Here is a 15,820-nt window from a genome sequence, read left to right as displayed (position 1 = left end):
TTTCAAACAATCCACCTAAAGAACATTTGTTAAATAATGTTTACCAGAACTTAACAGGTTGTATCGGTAGATGTAACCAAATGGCAAACATTCCACTCACATGTATCAGCCACGAAAAATAAATCATCAAGTGACCAGGAAGTTTGTTTAATGAGGATTAACTGTGATTTCCACATAAAAACAAACACTTAACTGACTGCTACTGATTGGAAACGAGGACTGAGTAAAAAGGATTAGCCTCTCAGTTTAATATTATGTGGTCAGAAATGTTAGCTTGTGAATAATTTCCGTAAAGAACAGAAGGCCGCAGACCTTTTCAGGAGCTGCACACACCTCTCACCTCACTGTCTCAATTTTGACTCAAGTTGCCAGGTAGCTGTAGATGAATCCAATAATAAGATGGCAAGTCTTCCCTACAGTTGATTCGTCAAATTTTGCGTATATGGTAATCTGAGAAGAAAAAAATGCAGTGTTAGATTCAGCATGTCAATTTGTCTTTTCCTCAGCAAAAAAAAAAAAAAATCTAATTCGGATTTTTTAAACTGTCCTTCGGTGTCATGCACACTATATTAAAACTGGACTTGCAGTACAATAAAAATCCACAAGATGGCGGTGTGCACACGTAGATTTGAGCCACCGACAACCAGTAAGCAGTGCGATTTAAAAAAAAATACAGCAATTATGTTCCAAATTATATTGCCCACTGAGATATCATCAACGTTCATTTTAAGTCATTTTATTTGGCATGTTTTCCTCACATTTGGTTTAATGTGCGAATACGTCAAAAAAAAAAAGCTGTTCGTTTGAACATTCGTTTGTCCACCTTTCAAATCTGCTTCTGTGGTTGAAGAGCAAAGCTGCAGGGGATTTTCCGGAAGATCGAATCCTCACCAAAATACAGAGGGATGTTCTCAAACTTCTCCAAAATATTGATTGGCATCATTATCTGGTATTGGGAGTCAGACCTGTCTTCAGAGCGCAGTTCGAGGCGCGGCTGGACCTTCACGTTTGACTCCGCCCACATGAATTCTTGACATCCAAGTGATTTATTTATTCTTTTATTATTGTTGTGTTAAACTATTTCCATTGCAGTTTTAATGATACGCTGTCCTCTGATGTCACATTTTTAAAAAACGTAATTTCTCATTGAAAATAACTCTTAACCGCAACAATGCAGGGAGTGCGTCCTCTGCTGGGGACATGTGGTACTACGCATGTCGGTTTCGACCATTTCCGTCAACTCGTTCATATCTCCGCCTCCACTGATTGAGGGTTGACATTTTTTACTCTACGGTGTTCAATAAAGTGTGAAAAAAAGTAAGCGTGATTCATTATCAAAACCACCAAGGAACCAAAAAGAAAAAAAGGAGGCGTTTAGAATCCATGTGGGCGGAGTCAATGTTGAGGATGAGCCACGCCTACAACTGCGCTCTGCAACCAACTACGAATAATATCACAATGGCGTTGGTTGATGACTTTGAAATGGAGAATACCTCATTGGAATTGTCTCTACTATACAGTATTGATTTTTCTTCCTTTTTTTTACTCTTTATTTTATTATTTTGACACGGTAGACACTTTGGTAGGTGGTAGGTAGAGAATTAGAATTAGAATTAGAATTAGAAATCCCTTTATTGTCATTGTACTCAAGAGTGCAACGAGATTAGAGAGCTCCCCTCTCCAGTGCAATACAACAATAATACAGACAAATATATAAATTAGATAAATAAGAGAGTGCAATGGAAAATAATACTGAAGGGTATATAAAAGTTTAATGAGTGAAGAAAGTTCAATTATAACAATTCAACTTAAAAAAATCTCAAACAAAACAACATTCTTTTGTTTCTTTTGGTTATGTATTCTCAAAAAATATCATTTCTTTCTTTAAAAAAAATGTAATGTGAAAATATTCACGTAGGAATGACACATTTACATTGGATAGAAAAAGTCTACACACCCCTGTTGAAACGAACATTTTCCTTGGTGCTTTGAAATTATACAAATGGCTTCCCACCATTATTGTGACCAACAGCTCGTACAACCTATTTCTTTTTTTTTCTTAGTTGCATAAGTGTGCACACCCTTCTCACCGGGATGTGTCCATTACATTTACCGATCTCGTCCCAATAAATCGCTTTGACAAACTTGCCAGATTGTGACTTGATGTATGAAATTCCTCATTTGCCAGGAAGCGCTTTACACAGCTACGGTACGACGTGGACCGAAAATAATGTCTTCTTCACAAATGCGCTGGACCCTACTGAGAAGAGTCGCAAGCTCTTTTCGTCCTTCCTCTTGTGTCCGATTGTTTTGCCACTCTCGTGTCATCTCTCGCTGCCCCGCTTGCTTGCCTCACTTGGGTCATTTTGACGTTATTGGCTGACAAGACAAGCCAAGTGTGTTGAAATTATTTCAAAGCTGTAGAAACCATTGTTTAAAAAAAAAAAAAAATTAATTTTTAATCCACATCAATTTTTCTGCTCATAGAAGGACAGAATGCTAATTTGGTCACTTTGACCCAACTTTTGTGTTTTTTGTTGCCCAAAAATTTTTAGAGAAAGAAAAGCGACACAAGGATTGACCCAAGTGGTAGTCATGCCATTTTTCATGTAAAATTGGTTTACTACTTTTAGAGTACATTTATTCATGTATTTTTTTTTTTTTTACTATTCAAATATTTGGCTTCCACTGTACTGCTTAAAGGGGACGTCAACCTCAAAAATTTCTTAGCAACAATATGTCCCAAGTAGCCCCACCAATCAAAACATGACATTCTGATGAATATTGCGATTGTAAAATATCAGTTAAGCAGGAAAATTTTTGTCACGTTCGTTGAAAATGACACCATAGTTGCTCAGGGCTCAGGGAACAACCAATCATGGCTCAGCTTCAAAATACAGGTGAGCCGTGATTGGACGTTTAGGTGAGCCCTGACTGAGCAACTATGATGTCACTTTCAGTCGGCAGAAAGCGACAAAATGGCCGCCTCTTGATGGCTAAAAATAGTCTGCTTAACTCATATTCCACCAACATAATATCAATCTGAATGCCGTGTGTGAATTAGTCAAATATATAGATATTATCGAAAGGAATATTTTGGGGTTGACTTTCTTCTTTAAAAATAAATAAATAAATACCTCATCGTCACCGAGAATGACGCTAGCATCATCGACCTGTTTTGACACCTCGCTAGCGTGAAAGCACGTGAGCGGGTCACAGCGGTGCGAGCACGCAGCCACTGCATGAGCGAGAGCTCAGCGCAGCTCAGTCGGCGAGTGGCTCTTACGCAAGAGCTCAGTCGGCCCAGCTGGAGATCCGAGAACAAGTTCCAGAGAGAGAGAGAGACAGAGAGAGAGAGAGAGGGAGAGAGCGAGCGAGCGTGCGGGAGAGAGAGAGAGAGCGAGCGAGTGAGCGAGCGTGCGGGAGAGAGAGAGAGCGAGCGAGAGGGGAAGAGAGAGAGAGAGGGAGAGAGAGAGAGAGAGAGCGAGCGAGTGAGCGAGCGTGCGGGAGAGAGAGAGAGAGAGCGACCGAGAGGGGAAGAGAGAGAGAGAGAGAGAGAGAGAGAGAGAGAGAAAGGAAGGGAATAGCAAACAAACACTGACTGTTTCTCCGCTTTACAGCCCAGCATCATGAATGGGATTTTCCAACGAGGACCTGCAGCAAAAGGAACCAAGAAGTGATGGGGTCAACACTTGTGACCTTGATGCTGTGAACTTTCTCCACTCATCCTCTCACATCACTTTGTCTCCATGGTTCCCATCGTTGCACTCGCTCCTCCGAGCCGCCGCGTCTGGGTGCTGCTGAGCCTTTTACTATGCGCGGCGGTTCGCAGCCGAGGCTCAGAACTTAACCCGGAGGACTCGCGCAACGCCACTGCCGACGTGACCCCGCCGCCAACCCCGGGGGAGTGGGACGGCACCATGTTGCCGATGGAGCCGGACCTGCCGGCGACGGCGGCGGATGTGCGGACCGAGTTGGAGACGCAAACTCCCACGAGGAACTACTCAGGTGAGTCAGTCGCTAGGTAAACTTTTGGAAGCGCTTTTTATGGAGTTCAAAGTGAAATACAACTGAACTGTACTTAAAAAAAATGATACTGTCCTAGATTAAGTTAATTTAAATCGAATGTATGAATAGCTACACTCGTCATTCTGATATGTTTTATTGTATTGCCTGTTTTGAATGTTGTCAATTTGAATTAAATTTAATTCAGTGATTCTTTCTCGTACCACTAGAGGGAGCCTGCAACCTGGTAGCAAACTAAAACAATTACCCCTCCCTATTTTAGCTTTAGGGCGGATTAAAAGCATTGTTATAAATTGTGATTTATCACGTAAATATCACAGTCAGAATGATTTTTTTTTTTCAAGAATGAAGTTAAAAAACTAAAAGAATAATATAACAAAAACGAAGTTGGATTTCCGAAAATCACTTTTTTTAAATCACGACGTTAATTTTTTTGCCGTTAAAAGTTACAGGATTTTTTTTTTTTTTAATAGCCGGAAATAATTCCTTTCCCGGGTTATAAATCAGATCCATTTTTTTTTTTTTTTGGGCCATTGACATTTCAATACTGATAGTGATTCGGAGAAGCTCCATCGCCTCCAAGGGGGGGGGCAAAGATTAAGTCTGGGGGTGTTTGAATCACAGGTTGGACTTTTGGATCAAGGGTTGAAACAGAGGTGAGGCATTTATTTTTCATGCTTGCGGTCAAAGATAAGGCGCTTAGGCTGCAGGTTGGACAGCGACGCGTCGGTAAATGTCGACAATGTCTTCTAAAATGAAAGAAGTGCAAACGCACGTGATGGTGTGCAAGGGGGGCGTGTTAGTGTGTGTGTGTCGGCTCATGAGCGTGTGCGTGCTTGTGCGTGATTTAGTGTATTTTAGAGTGTGTGCATATGTGTGTGTTTTTAGCACGCGTGTGCTTGAGCACGAATGAGTTTTAGTGCACGTGTATTTGCGCGTGTGCTTTAGTGCGTGTATTTTCTAGCACAATGTGTTTGTGTATTTTAAAGTGCATGGGTGTGTTTTTTCGCTCGCGCGTGTTTTGCGGAGTGTGTTTTCATCCATGTGTGTGTGTGTGTGTGTGCGTGTGCGTGCGTGTTTAAAACGAATTCACTGCCAGCCTATGTCAAATGAATGTACTTTTTTGGCGTGTATGTATGATTTTTAATGTGTGTTTTAACTCGTGTGCATGTGTGTATTATGGGATGTGTTTGTTTTTGTGTTGAAGTGAGTGCATGGCGGGGATTTTTAGTGATAAGCGTCGGCGCGTGTTTTAGTGCACGAGTGTGTGCCGCCGTGTTTAAAGACAATTGTCCGAAGTGGAGCATGAGCTGCTTTTCTCCTCTCCTCCAGTCCGTCCTCCAACATCTGCCTGCCTCGTTTTTTTTTTTTTGGTTTGTTTTTTCCCGCCTCCTTGCTCCAATGCAACCTCCTTTCCTCGTCCCTTTTTTCCCTGTCTCCTCATTTTGTCTTCTCATCCCCACTTATCCACTCCCCCTCTCCCCCCTTTTTCCCAGCATTCTTTTTTTTTTTTCCTCTTGCTGCCAGCCCGCCCGCCCTGTCTCACAGCTCACGTGGAGGCAAAATAGCCGTCAGCAGGAGACAAAATGCAAAGCTCACGTGCCTCTCTCACACACACACACACACACACACACACTCATATTACAAATGGACGCAGTGAAACAACACCAATCTTCTTAAAGGTTTAGAGAATAAACACAGTTGCTTGTTTCATAACGGCAACTGTGAGAGAAGCTGTAAGCACTTTATGCTTTAATAACACACACACACACACACACACACACACACCGATGTGATCAGCTGCGCTTGCCACATGCATGAATTCCCACACGAAAGGCCCGCTCCAAAATGTCCGAAATGTCCCAAATACCAGAGGTGTGAAAAACACGACAGTATGGTCGCATAAATGTCTTATTCCCACAAGCATTAAAAGCATCTGTGCATATTTTGTTGACTTTGCCCCCCCCCCACCCCCTCCGTCTTATTTGAAGCCCATTCGACTCGTCTCCTCAGGTCGAGCCCACAGCAGCGAAACGGTCTCACTTGTAATTCACAGTTATCGGGAAAGGCAGCGCTTAGAAAAATAGATGTCAGTGGCAATCATATTTTTGGAACATTTTCTAGCACTTTAAGGCGTCTGTCGGCTACTATTCATATTATGAAAACGGTGGATTATAGTGCAAGCGGATGCAACATATAGAAGCGCTGCAAAAAAGCTACGGCTGAGCCAAGGCTTAATTCAGCGGTCGTCACGTTAACACGGTAACACCTCCAATTAACCTCGGCAGCGTGTGTATTTGTGTGTGACACTTAGAGTTAGTGTAAATCCACCTGTGAGGTCTCGAGCGCTTACTTAGCAGGCGGTCGGGCTCCTGATCTGGTCAAGCATGAGCTTATGCTGATTGTTTTTTATCGGCGTTGGTGGGGGGGAAAAAAAGTTTGCGGCACCGATTTTGCCACGGATGTTTAGGAAATTATGGAAAGGCGCAAAAAAGTTGTTACGACTTTAGGCTGTCAATTCTATCCAATATTTGCTCTGATTAAAGCGAAGTGCGGAGAGTCTCGGTCAGCAGTCTGTGATTGGGGTGATCAGTCTCTCAAAATAGCAAATTGTGGTAATCTGCTTCTTCCTTGACAATTGCACCATCTTTTTGTGGTTTGTGACCCTCGCCCAAAAAAATAGGAATAAATTAGCAAATAACATAATTTGAAATTTTATACCTCTTGACAAAATTAAGTTCTCAACCGTACCTTTCTTGATGTTGCTTCGTCAGAACGGTCTTTTAGGAATTAGAAAGTACTGATGTTGTTTTCAAATGTCGTAACAGATACTTTTTTCCACATTTATTCGGACTTCCCACCATTGATAGAATCCATGGCTAGATTTAGGCACGGTATCCACAATTACGATAACGCTAAGCTGCTTATCCTCCGCTAATAAAATCATCAGGCAGCCGAACGTCCATGTCAAATGTTTCAATGGATCCCTTGTGATTATCTCCGAGCCAATTACCTTTGTCTATCCCGAGCTATTTCGGGAAAGCTGTTAATGGCACGGAAACACGCGGGAATACCGACCGCGCGGACACGCCCACAATTAGCAGGTTGTAGTTTTTGAAGCCAATTACGTCTGTCCATTTGAGTTCAGAGGACGCCCTCGTGTAATCTGCCGCCTGGACGTTGATATTTTTTTTTTTCTTATTTTTTTATTTTGCTGTCAAATGTCATAACAGTCTATATTGTATAATTGAATAAGAACCCACACGATAAGGAATCTTCACTCCATTATACTTTTCGCAGCCTTTATGATGAATAATTCAAGCAGCGCGCGGTACAGTAAAACATTTTTGGTTTTTCACGGACAGCGACAAAGTATTGGCAGACTTTCTTCGGGTATCTGATTGGCCAAATGTTTTTCTTCTCATGGACAAAAACAGCTGATGGAAAATGATGCCTTGTCAGGAAGAATTTTAGTCGAATTTTTTTCAGTTCGCGACACGAACAAGCTGGTGAAGAAAGTGCAATTTAAGATCTCTTGTCTCTTTGCCATGTAACTTTGATGAGGGCTTTATATGCTGAAATGTTTTTTTTTCCTTGTGTCAGGAATGATTTTTTTTCTGTTTGGATGGCGTTTTATTGAATTTGAGAGCTGTGTGATTTTCAAACTCATTTGCGCAAAATAAGTAGCAAGAAATTATGTGGAAAATATTTTATAGAACAGTCATGACTCACATTAACAAAGGCGCGTGGGGTTATTCTTATGAAATTAGACAGAAAACAAACAAAAAAAAAACAAAAGTGTACTCGAGTGCATTGAAATGTTTTAAACAGTTGAAGATTAAAGTTAAATACAACTGAATTGCAATTTTTATGCGTCCATTTCATTTGTTTAATTCGTTGATTCTTTCAATGACCACTAGAGGGAGCCCTACAAATTGACCACACATTTTATATATGTCCCGCAAGTACAATAAATCATTTTTCATACTATGGCCATAAAACTGGACAAAAATTAAATAACTTAATACAAATATGCTTGTATCTTTTATTTTATCGAGACAGTCATTCCATAGTAATTTACGAAGTCATTTGATGTTATGCAATTAAAAGGAGTGCAAAACATCGAGTCCCATTTGTGTCGAGGTAATTTTTCTGCCACTAGGTGGCTTTAGCTTTTCATGTTGGACGCTGACAGGAACAGTACATTTTTTCTTTTCAAATTAAGAGCAAATGAATTGGAACATGAGGCAAATCCTTCAAATCAAAAACTCCATCTTTGAGCTATCACGTCTAATTCAAGCTAACTCAAGTTTCTGGGTCGTTTACAACCCAAGTAGACTTTTATTTTCCCACAGCTAACTGGGAATATTCAGACAGCTTCTCTGCAAACACAGTTGCGTGTTAAGCCTTTTCCCGCTCATTCACGCTCTGTTTCCTATCAAACACCTGACACCCATCGGACGAGATAGAACCGGCAACCAACCTGATCACATTATTTGACCCAAAAGCAGCTAAGCACGGGGTGTGCATTTTTCCGAGCAACTGAACCGACAGTTGCGCCGGGGAGACTCACATGTTCGCACACACACGCGATTAGGTAATCGGCGGCGAATGGCGATACAGCGCATCAGAAATAGATACGCCCCGTGATGGCGAGGAGAAGTTGGTTTGAGGTCGTATCACCCGCCCCCAACCCCCAACCACCCAAAAAAAAAAAAAAAAAAAGAAAAAGAAAGACGACTCATGCGGAGGCAAGTAACACAAAAGTGATGTGAAGCAAGTCTCCTGTTAGGCAGGAATGCCATCTCCCATCTGCGTCAACTTTGACTCTCAGCAGTATAGTCTGACTTAGTTGATTTTCAGCCATTAACTCATTCACTCCCATTGACGGATTTATACGTCAAAAGGTACACTACTGGCAGTAAATCAGTTAAGAAGGGAAAAGTGACCCGGCACAGCATTTTGTTCATCTCAAAAATCATCTTGCCATATTCAAATGAATGAAAATGCCATTAATCTGTTTCCAGCCTCTGGGGGGAAAAAAAATACAGCAATTTTTTTACGTGCTTTTTAATAACAAAAATACTTCTATAGAATTAAATTTCAACAGTTTTGGCACCTTTTCCCTCCAATTCAATGCATTTTGTGCAGCTCCTTTTGATTTGTGTGCATTAGCCACTTGGGGGCAGTCGAATACGATTCCCGAGTTAGCCACAATAATATTGGTTGCTCTTTGCAGAGCATAAAGAATATATGCCTGTGAGTATTGTCATATGTCTCCATAGGTTGCTCCACTATTTCTGCTAAAATATTTCTCGCTTATAGATTTATGACCCAGCAACACCGATGCTATTCATTAGCCTGTCTATGGCATTTTCCGGAAAGTGTTTTCATTAAGATAGCTGACATGAAAGCAAAGTTATGTGGTTGTTTGAAATACAAAAGCCACTCTCATCTTTGTTTTAAGTTTAGTTTGACATCAATTATGAGGGAAGCAACTTGAAGCTCTTTAAAAAAAAAAAATGTTCATCAAAATCTTTTTTTTTTTGGTGGCATGCTGTGAGATTTTTCCATCATAAAAATATGGGCCTGGGTTCAATTGGAGGTTTGCAAGGCGGATCAAATGAATTTTTGGTTGTTTGTGTGGGGTTTCCAGGTTTTGCCACTGAATAGGAAAGAATAACAACGCGTAAAAACGCAAACATCTCGACAACTCCCACACAAAGGTTACCCGGCGAGAGCGCGTTCTCAATCTTTTCGGCATTAAATTCTCCCTTTTCATTCATCCTGCATGGCCTCCGCCGGTGGGATAGCAAATGAGTTTACCCGCGATGGCGTAGCAGCAGAGTCTTAAAACACACACAGTCACGTAATACATTCAATAATGGATGCGGCTTTACAGCAGTGATGGCAAGTGTGTGTGTGTGTGTGTGTGTGGGGGTGGCTCAAGGGATGCACATTCACACAAACATTCTCTTCACATACACAAAGCGTAGAATATGTTGATTATTCAAAATCTATTATTGAGACTTTAACGTTATGGATGCATTTTCTGAAAGAAAGCGTTACAATTGGAATCAAAACCAGGCTTTCACATGAAAGAATAATTTAATATCGTCGGGTTTTTTTTTATACAAGAAAAAAAAAATCTGACTAACACATCGGCGAATCGTCATCTGTATCAGAAATAAAGGTCTTAGTTCAAAATTCGTTGTGTGAAATTAATTTTTATATAACAAAAGTTTTAGAGGTATCGGTACTTGGTATCGGTGACTTACCAAACTGTGAATACTTATCCTGGTATTTGTTTGAAAAAAAGTTGTCTCGAACAACACTACTAATTTTGTTCGCAGCCTATGGTGTTTTACATTTTGAGTTAGCATTAAACTAGCTCTGCAGTTTAAAAACGTACAAGGGAAGGGGGGGCCTTGAGAGAATAATCGTATATTAAGTCACAATCTGACGGAAGCATGGAACTGCCAATGTGGATTTAAAAAAAAAATTAACAGGCAAATATGTGCAAAAGAAATTTCAAGGACGCATTTAAATGCGTTTGAACGTACACGTTCAAATGTACTTGTAGGCTAAGTGCTACAAACATAGCATTTTTCCCATAATGCCACGAGTCTCGACGCGCGTACTTAAAAAAAAAAATAATATTTGGCGTACGTTATACCAATAGGTGTGAAAATGACGCGAGCATTGTTCGTTATGGAATAAATGCTACGTTTGTAGCATTTAGCCCAAAAATACCTTTTAAAATACAAACTGTAAATACATCCAAACAAATTTGCAAATCAATTCCAATTTGCTGGTCAATTTTTTTTTAATCCATATTGGTAGCTCCACGCTTCAAAAACATGTTCATGTGGACAGTTCTGTCCTCTAAACACTGAGTCAGCGCGTCCTTGTTGCCGTGCAATCAACCGGCCATGCTGCACGTGATGGCTGCGTGTGCCTTCGTGTGTGTTTATGTGTGTGAGAGCAAGAAGAAAAACAGGGAGGGGATGACGCCGTCATCCTCACACAGGATGACGGGATCCTCTCTCAGAATCTCCCCGGCAGCAGAAATCCCCCCATCTGTCGCTCCTATAATCAGCGGAGGGCAGCTCGCATGTTCACGGGGTCTTAAACACAATGTCGGCTTACACGGGCCACAATGGGTTCTAAAATTTGACAAAGGGGCCGGCCCAGGAGCAGATGGATGGAGTGTTAAGAAAGCATTACAACAATATTTATGTCTTAAAAAAATAAAAACATGAGCAAGGGTTATTCATTGAAATTTTTTCAAGTTCGGCGGGCCGGATTCAAACGTTTAACGGGCCGCATGTGGCCCCCGGGCCGTAGTTTGCCCACACCGATATGTCATATAGCGTACACAACGGATTCATCTCATTCTGACAGAGCAACACAGCATCGCACACATCGCGCCCCTCCGGCTGTTACTCATTAGAAGCGGAATTAGTGAAGCCGACACCGCGTTTGAGAGGACGCTCGCCACGCTAATTAGCATCGGTTCGCCATGCACAAAGTAAGCAGAGTTGCGCTACGTTGCATGCAAAGAGGAGCCACTCCAGGGGCAAACATTTCCATCGAGAGAATGTAATGGTAACACAATCTCTTATAGAGTTGAAGGTCGTTTTAAAAAGATACTGCAATAGATTATGATGTGTATTTACAGCATGCATTCGATCGTTAGCCTGATAAAATTATTGCACACACAGAGAGAGAGAGAGAGAGAGAGAGAGAGAGCGAGAGCGAGAGCGGGAGAGAGAGAGAGAGAAAGAGCGAGCGAGCGAGCGAGAGAGAGAGACAGAGACAGAGACAGAGAGAGAGCAGCAGAAGACGTTGAAACCCCACATGGATCACATAAGTCGCATTTATGTGAGCATTTTGGCAAACGAGTCCTCAAATGAATGCGAAAGGATATTTTTTTTCAGGCTCTTGTCTCGACACCGTCGTTTCAGACAACGAACACGCCGCTAACAAACTGCTAGTTAATCACGCCGACAAGGCACACAAGTCTCAGGCGTTAGTGGCTACTACTGGCTAGCAGCTAGCTGTTAGCATTGAGACAAGTGCGAGCAAATCACCGGTTGCCGGTCCGCAAAAGTTATGGACTTGTATGAACCGTTTTTTTGTTTTGTTTTTTTTAAGAATAATTCCATGGCTAACAGCTGCAACTCAACACTAATCAATAACATATCAAGCTACACGATTTTAGCAATGCAAGGTCCCGGGACCGTCTAACAATAGCGGCTGTATCACGAGACCTCGGAGCAGTTTTTTTGGATTGCAGCATAAGGAAGATAAAAATAGCGCTTTCCTTCCCTCCGTGTACAGTATCACCATGTCTCCCATGTTAAGTGCCAACGCCTGAGTAGAAAACAGACACTCGGGCTTCTAGTTGCAACACGGAAAAGCACAATAAAGAACATAAGAGCGATGAAAAAATTTGCTGGTTAAATGGAAGTAGCAAGAGATGAGAATAAAAAAAAAAAAAAACGGGTATAAATACACATTTTGTGACATTTTTGGTTTATTTTGCCTCCTCAGGCCTGTCCTGTATCCCCGTCCTGCCTCCGCGCCGGGGCTCGTTCTACGTGGAGAGCGGAACCGGGGTGTCGGTGGGCAGCGTGTTGGCCTTCTGGTGCCGCGGGGGCTACCAGCTAGTGGGCAGCGACAAAATCGACTGCAACGTCCGCAATGGAAAAGCACAGTGGAGCAACTACTTGCCTGTGTGTGAGGGTGAGGCTCCAGTGTACGATTCAAGGGTCCAAATATATAAGAGCACTGGATATTATTATTTGTTATTTTTTTTACCGCCAGCCATCCCCAGACCAGAGGACCGCGGCTTGAGAGTGGCGGTGTTGGCGTCGGTAGTGAGCGGCGTTGTCATCCTCGCTATGTCGTTGTCCTTCCTTGTATGCTGTCTACAGGAACGATCCAGCAAGAAGAAAGCCAAAAAAGACGTTCGGGCTAGGTGAGTGAGGGCGGGGGACTGACCGGCAAAAGAAGGTCAAGTGCCCATCTCTGACTCGGGACTAAACTGTCCTTGTTCGCAGACGCAGGGGAAAGCGCTCAGCCCGCCGCAGTGAGCGATGGCTGGACAGAGAAGGCGGCGAATGGGAGGCCTTCCCTCCTCCTAAGATCTTCCATCTGTCCCAGAGGATGAACCCCCGTCTGGCACCGGACAGCCCACTCTACCTGACCGGAGGCCTCGGCGGATACGAGAACAGAGGATATCAGAGGTAGAAAAACCAAAGTCTTTCGAGACTCATTTAACAGGCTCAATAGGAATCCACTCAACTCAGAACTTTCAGAGAACATTTTTTTAAATTGTGACTTGGGGACTTTGTGGACCGTTTGGTCTACCATCTCTGTTTTTTCTCCTCTTTTGAACTCCATACAGGAGTCAGGAGAGTCTGCTGAAAGCCGCCCCGCCTGGCGTCTACCGCTCCGACTCCCAGCTCTACCCGCACGTGGTCCTCCAGAGGGTCCTGCCCCCGACCGCCCCCTCAGCACCGTCCGCCCCGTCGGCTCCCTCGGCCCCGCTCTATCTCCACCTCCCGACGTCTTCCTCTTCTTCCACGCCGGCCCGCACGACCGCCCACTCTCAAGCTCACCTCATGGGCCAGTACCCAACGCCGACGTACCCGCCCAACCCCAACACGTCGGTTCCGCCGTTCCACCAGCCAGTCCCGGCGCCCATCTACCCCAATCCCAACCCGAGGCCGCAGCAACCGTGGCAATGAGCTTCCCTCTTGCCTCCTGAACAGAGGCCGAAGAAAATCGCGGGAGGGGAGCGCCGTCCCATGTGCGCAGACCAGTCGTCACGGCCGATACTTTCCAACTTTTCCGATTCGTGCATGCAAGCCGGACTTCTTCTCCTCTTGGAGTCAAACCGAAGTCAAGCAGGGTTTTGTTTCCGGAGCTCAGTCAGTTGAGCGGAACAACAAAGATGCTCGGGGTGTCCGCCATATTTTAGTTAATAGATGGTTATCATCACATAAATACTGAAAATACCCATAATCGGCAAAATTGACTCGACTCACATTTTACACTAACTCAATTCAGCTTTATTTACAGGCACTTTAAAAACCAACCACATATAAAATACAAATCAAGCATAACATCATTTAAAACAATAAAACGACGTCTTGACAATACTAGCAAAAAGCTGAGCTGCACTGTGGTTGTTTACCGACTACCACTTCTTGGGAACCCTAAAAATTTGTCTTCTCTACATACTTGACCCTGCATTTGCTTATCATCCCTTTCAGTTTGTCATAAGAACGGCGGGACATCAAATCCCTAAAACGGCTCCTTGTGTGCTTTGCTACCAATTTTGTGAATATGAAAAAAAAAAAAAAAAAAGTAAAACTTCAAGAAGTTGCTTTGAGACAGACTGTGAAGGTGCTGCACTGAATACGGAGCAAGACTTTTGTTTATTTTACGATGTCCTTGTATCATAATTTACCAAAAAAAAAAAATACTGTTACTTTAGTCACTTTATCAGTGGGGCTTTTTATTTGTAAATAATCGCACTAAAGTAGCCACACTATTAAATTTGCACTTTTTTTTGTAAGGAGAAATGGTCAGTTTTCAACTACATGTGGTTCATTTTAACATCTTTATGATCATGTGAGTGTGCAATAAAAGCATTTTTTTTTTTTTTTTTTTTTATCTTCAACCGCGTCGTACGTGTTTTTAATGTGATGAAACGAAACAAAAACGACCAAACGTGGAAAATCTACTCAAAGTCCAGAATTGAAATGAAAAGTACTTTGAAGTACAACAAAGTTGTGTGACACGAACACCTAATATAATAAAAATAAATGACTCACGGGTTGACAAGACTCTCCGTAACAACCCAGGCTAAACCTGGCTCTAATTGAACTACAAAAGTCTAATCTAGTCCACATAATTGATTATGTGTCCTTTCCCTGCTGGGTTTGGTGCGGCGGTTTAAAAAAATAAATAAATTAAATAAAAAGCACAATTTTTTGGGGGGCCATGTTAATGTTTGGCATGACAACAAAACACACTGGCAATGCAAAGAAAAAGAGTTAGAATAACAACATACCACTTTGCATTCAAGGCAAAAAAAAAAACAACAACCTAACACCTGCTCATTTGCTTTTTTGCGCCTGTCGGCCATTTTAGGAGGCAGATCCGAAATATAGACAAGAGCACTTTGATGCATCAACGCACATTTTGCATTGAATTTCTTTTCGAAACGATCTTCAGAATTTGTCATTATTCCAAGTGTGCAAGTCTCTTTGTGACTTTGCCGACATCCAGATGATGACTTCCCTCAAAAAACCCAGCAGTCTTTATGAAGTGGAATTATTCTGCCAAAGCGAAATCTGGGAGAACATTTGGTTGTCCGCCAATATTTTCATCCTGGTCGTAGGAGGAACGGGCAACGGAATCCTGTTTTGGTTACTTCATCGGGAGATGAAGTCAAATTCTGCCTCAAAGGTCAGTTGCATTCCTATTTTTTTTTTTTTATCTTCTAAAATTAATTTTACAGCAAGGTCTCTGTCTCCTAGGTCCTTGGCATGAACCTTGTCGTGATGGATTTCCTATTCATCAGTTTTTTACCATTCTCCTGTGCTTTTGATCCCTTTACGGTTCTGAAAAATGCGACAGGTGAGCGTGCCGAAACTTTGCTCCTATAAGGGAGGGCCGCAAGTTTGGCTTTGGAAAAGAAAATGATGAATGTTATCAAATCAAATCAAATGAAAGCCATTACTTTCTGTAAGTGTAAAAAGCAGGATGGAAGAGGAAT

The 15,820-nt window shown here is 42.3% G+C and overlaps 1 protein-coding gene across 1 annotated transcript; it reads left to right on the top strand.

The window, feature by feature from the left end:
* Window positions 1-3,549: 3,549 nt before the first annotated feature.
* Window positions 3,550-14,877, top strand: LOC148341794 (uncharacterized). The gene is made up of 5 exons (XM_088288382.1): window positions 3,550-4,008; window positions 12,583-12,774; window positions 12,856-13,009; window positions 13,092-13,277; window positions 13,439-14,877. Exons 1-5 carry the CDS (start codon window positions 3,750-3,752, stop codon window positions 13,779-13,781), a joined length of 1,134 nt encoding a protein of 377 aa, XP_088144508.1. The 5' UTR covers window positions 3,550-3,749; the 3' UTR covers window positions 13,782-14,877.
* Window positions 14,878-15,820: the final 943 nt, after the last annotated feature.

This window comes from Idiotropiscis lumnitzeri, chromosome 2, assembly GCF_059441095.1.
Source record: "Idiotropiscis lumnitzeri isolate Australia: NSW breed Sydney's pygmy pipehorse chromosome 2, RoL_Ilum_1.0, whole genome shotgun sequence".
In the NCBI taxonomy this organism is placed as follows: Eukaryota; Metazoa; Chordata; class Actinopteri; order Syngnathiformes; family Syngnathidae; genus Idiotropiscis; species Idiotropiscis lumnitzeri.
Note: the sequence above shows the minus strand (reverse complement) of the source record. Positions and strands in the feature narration are given on the sequence as shown.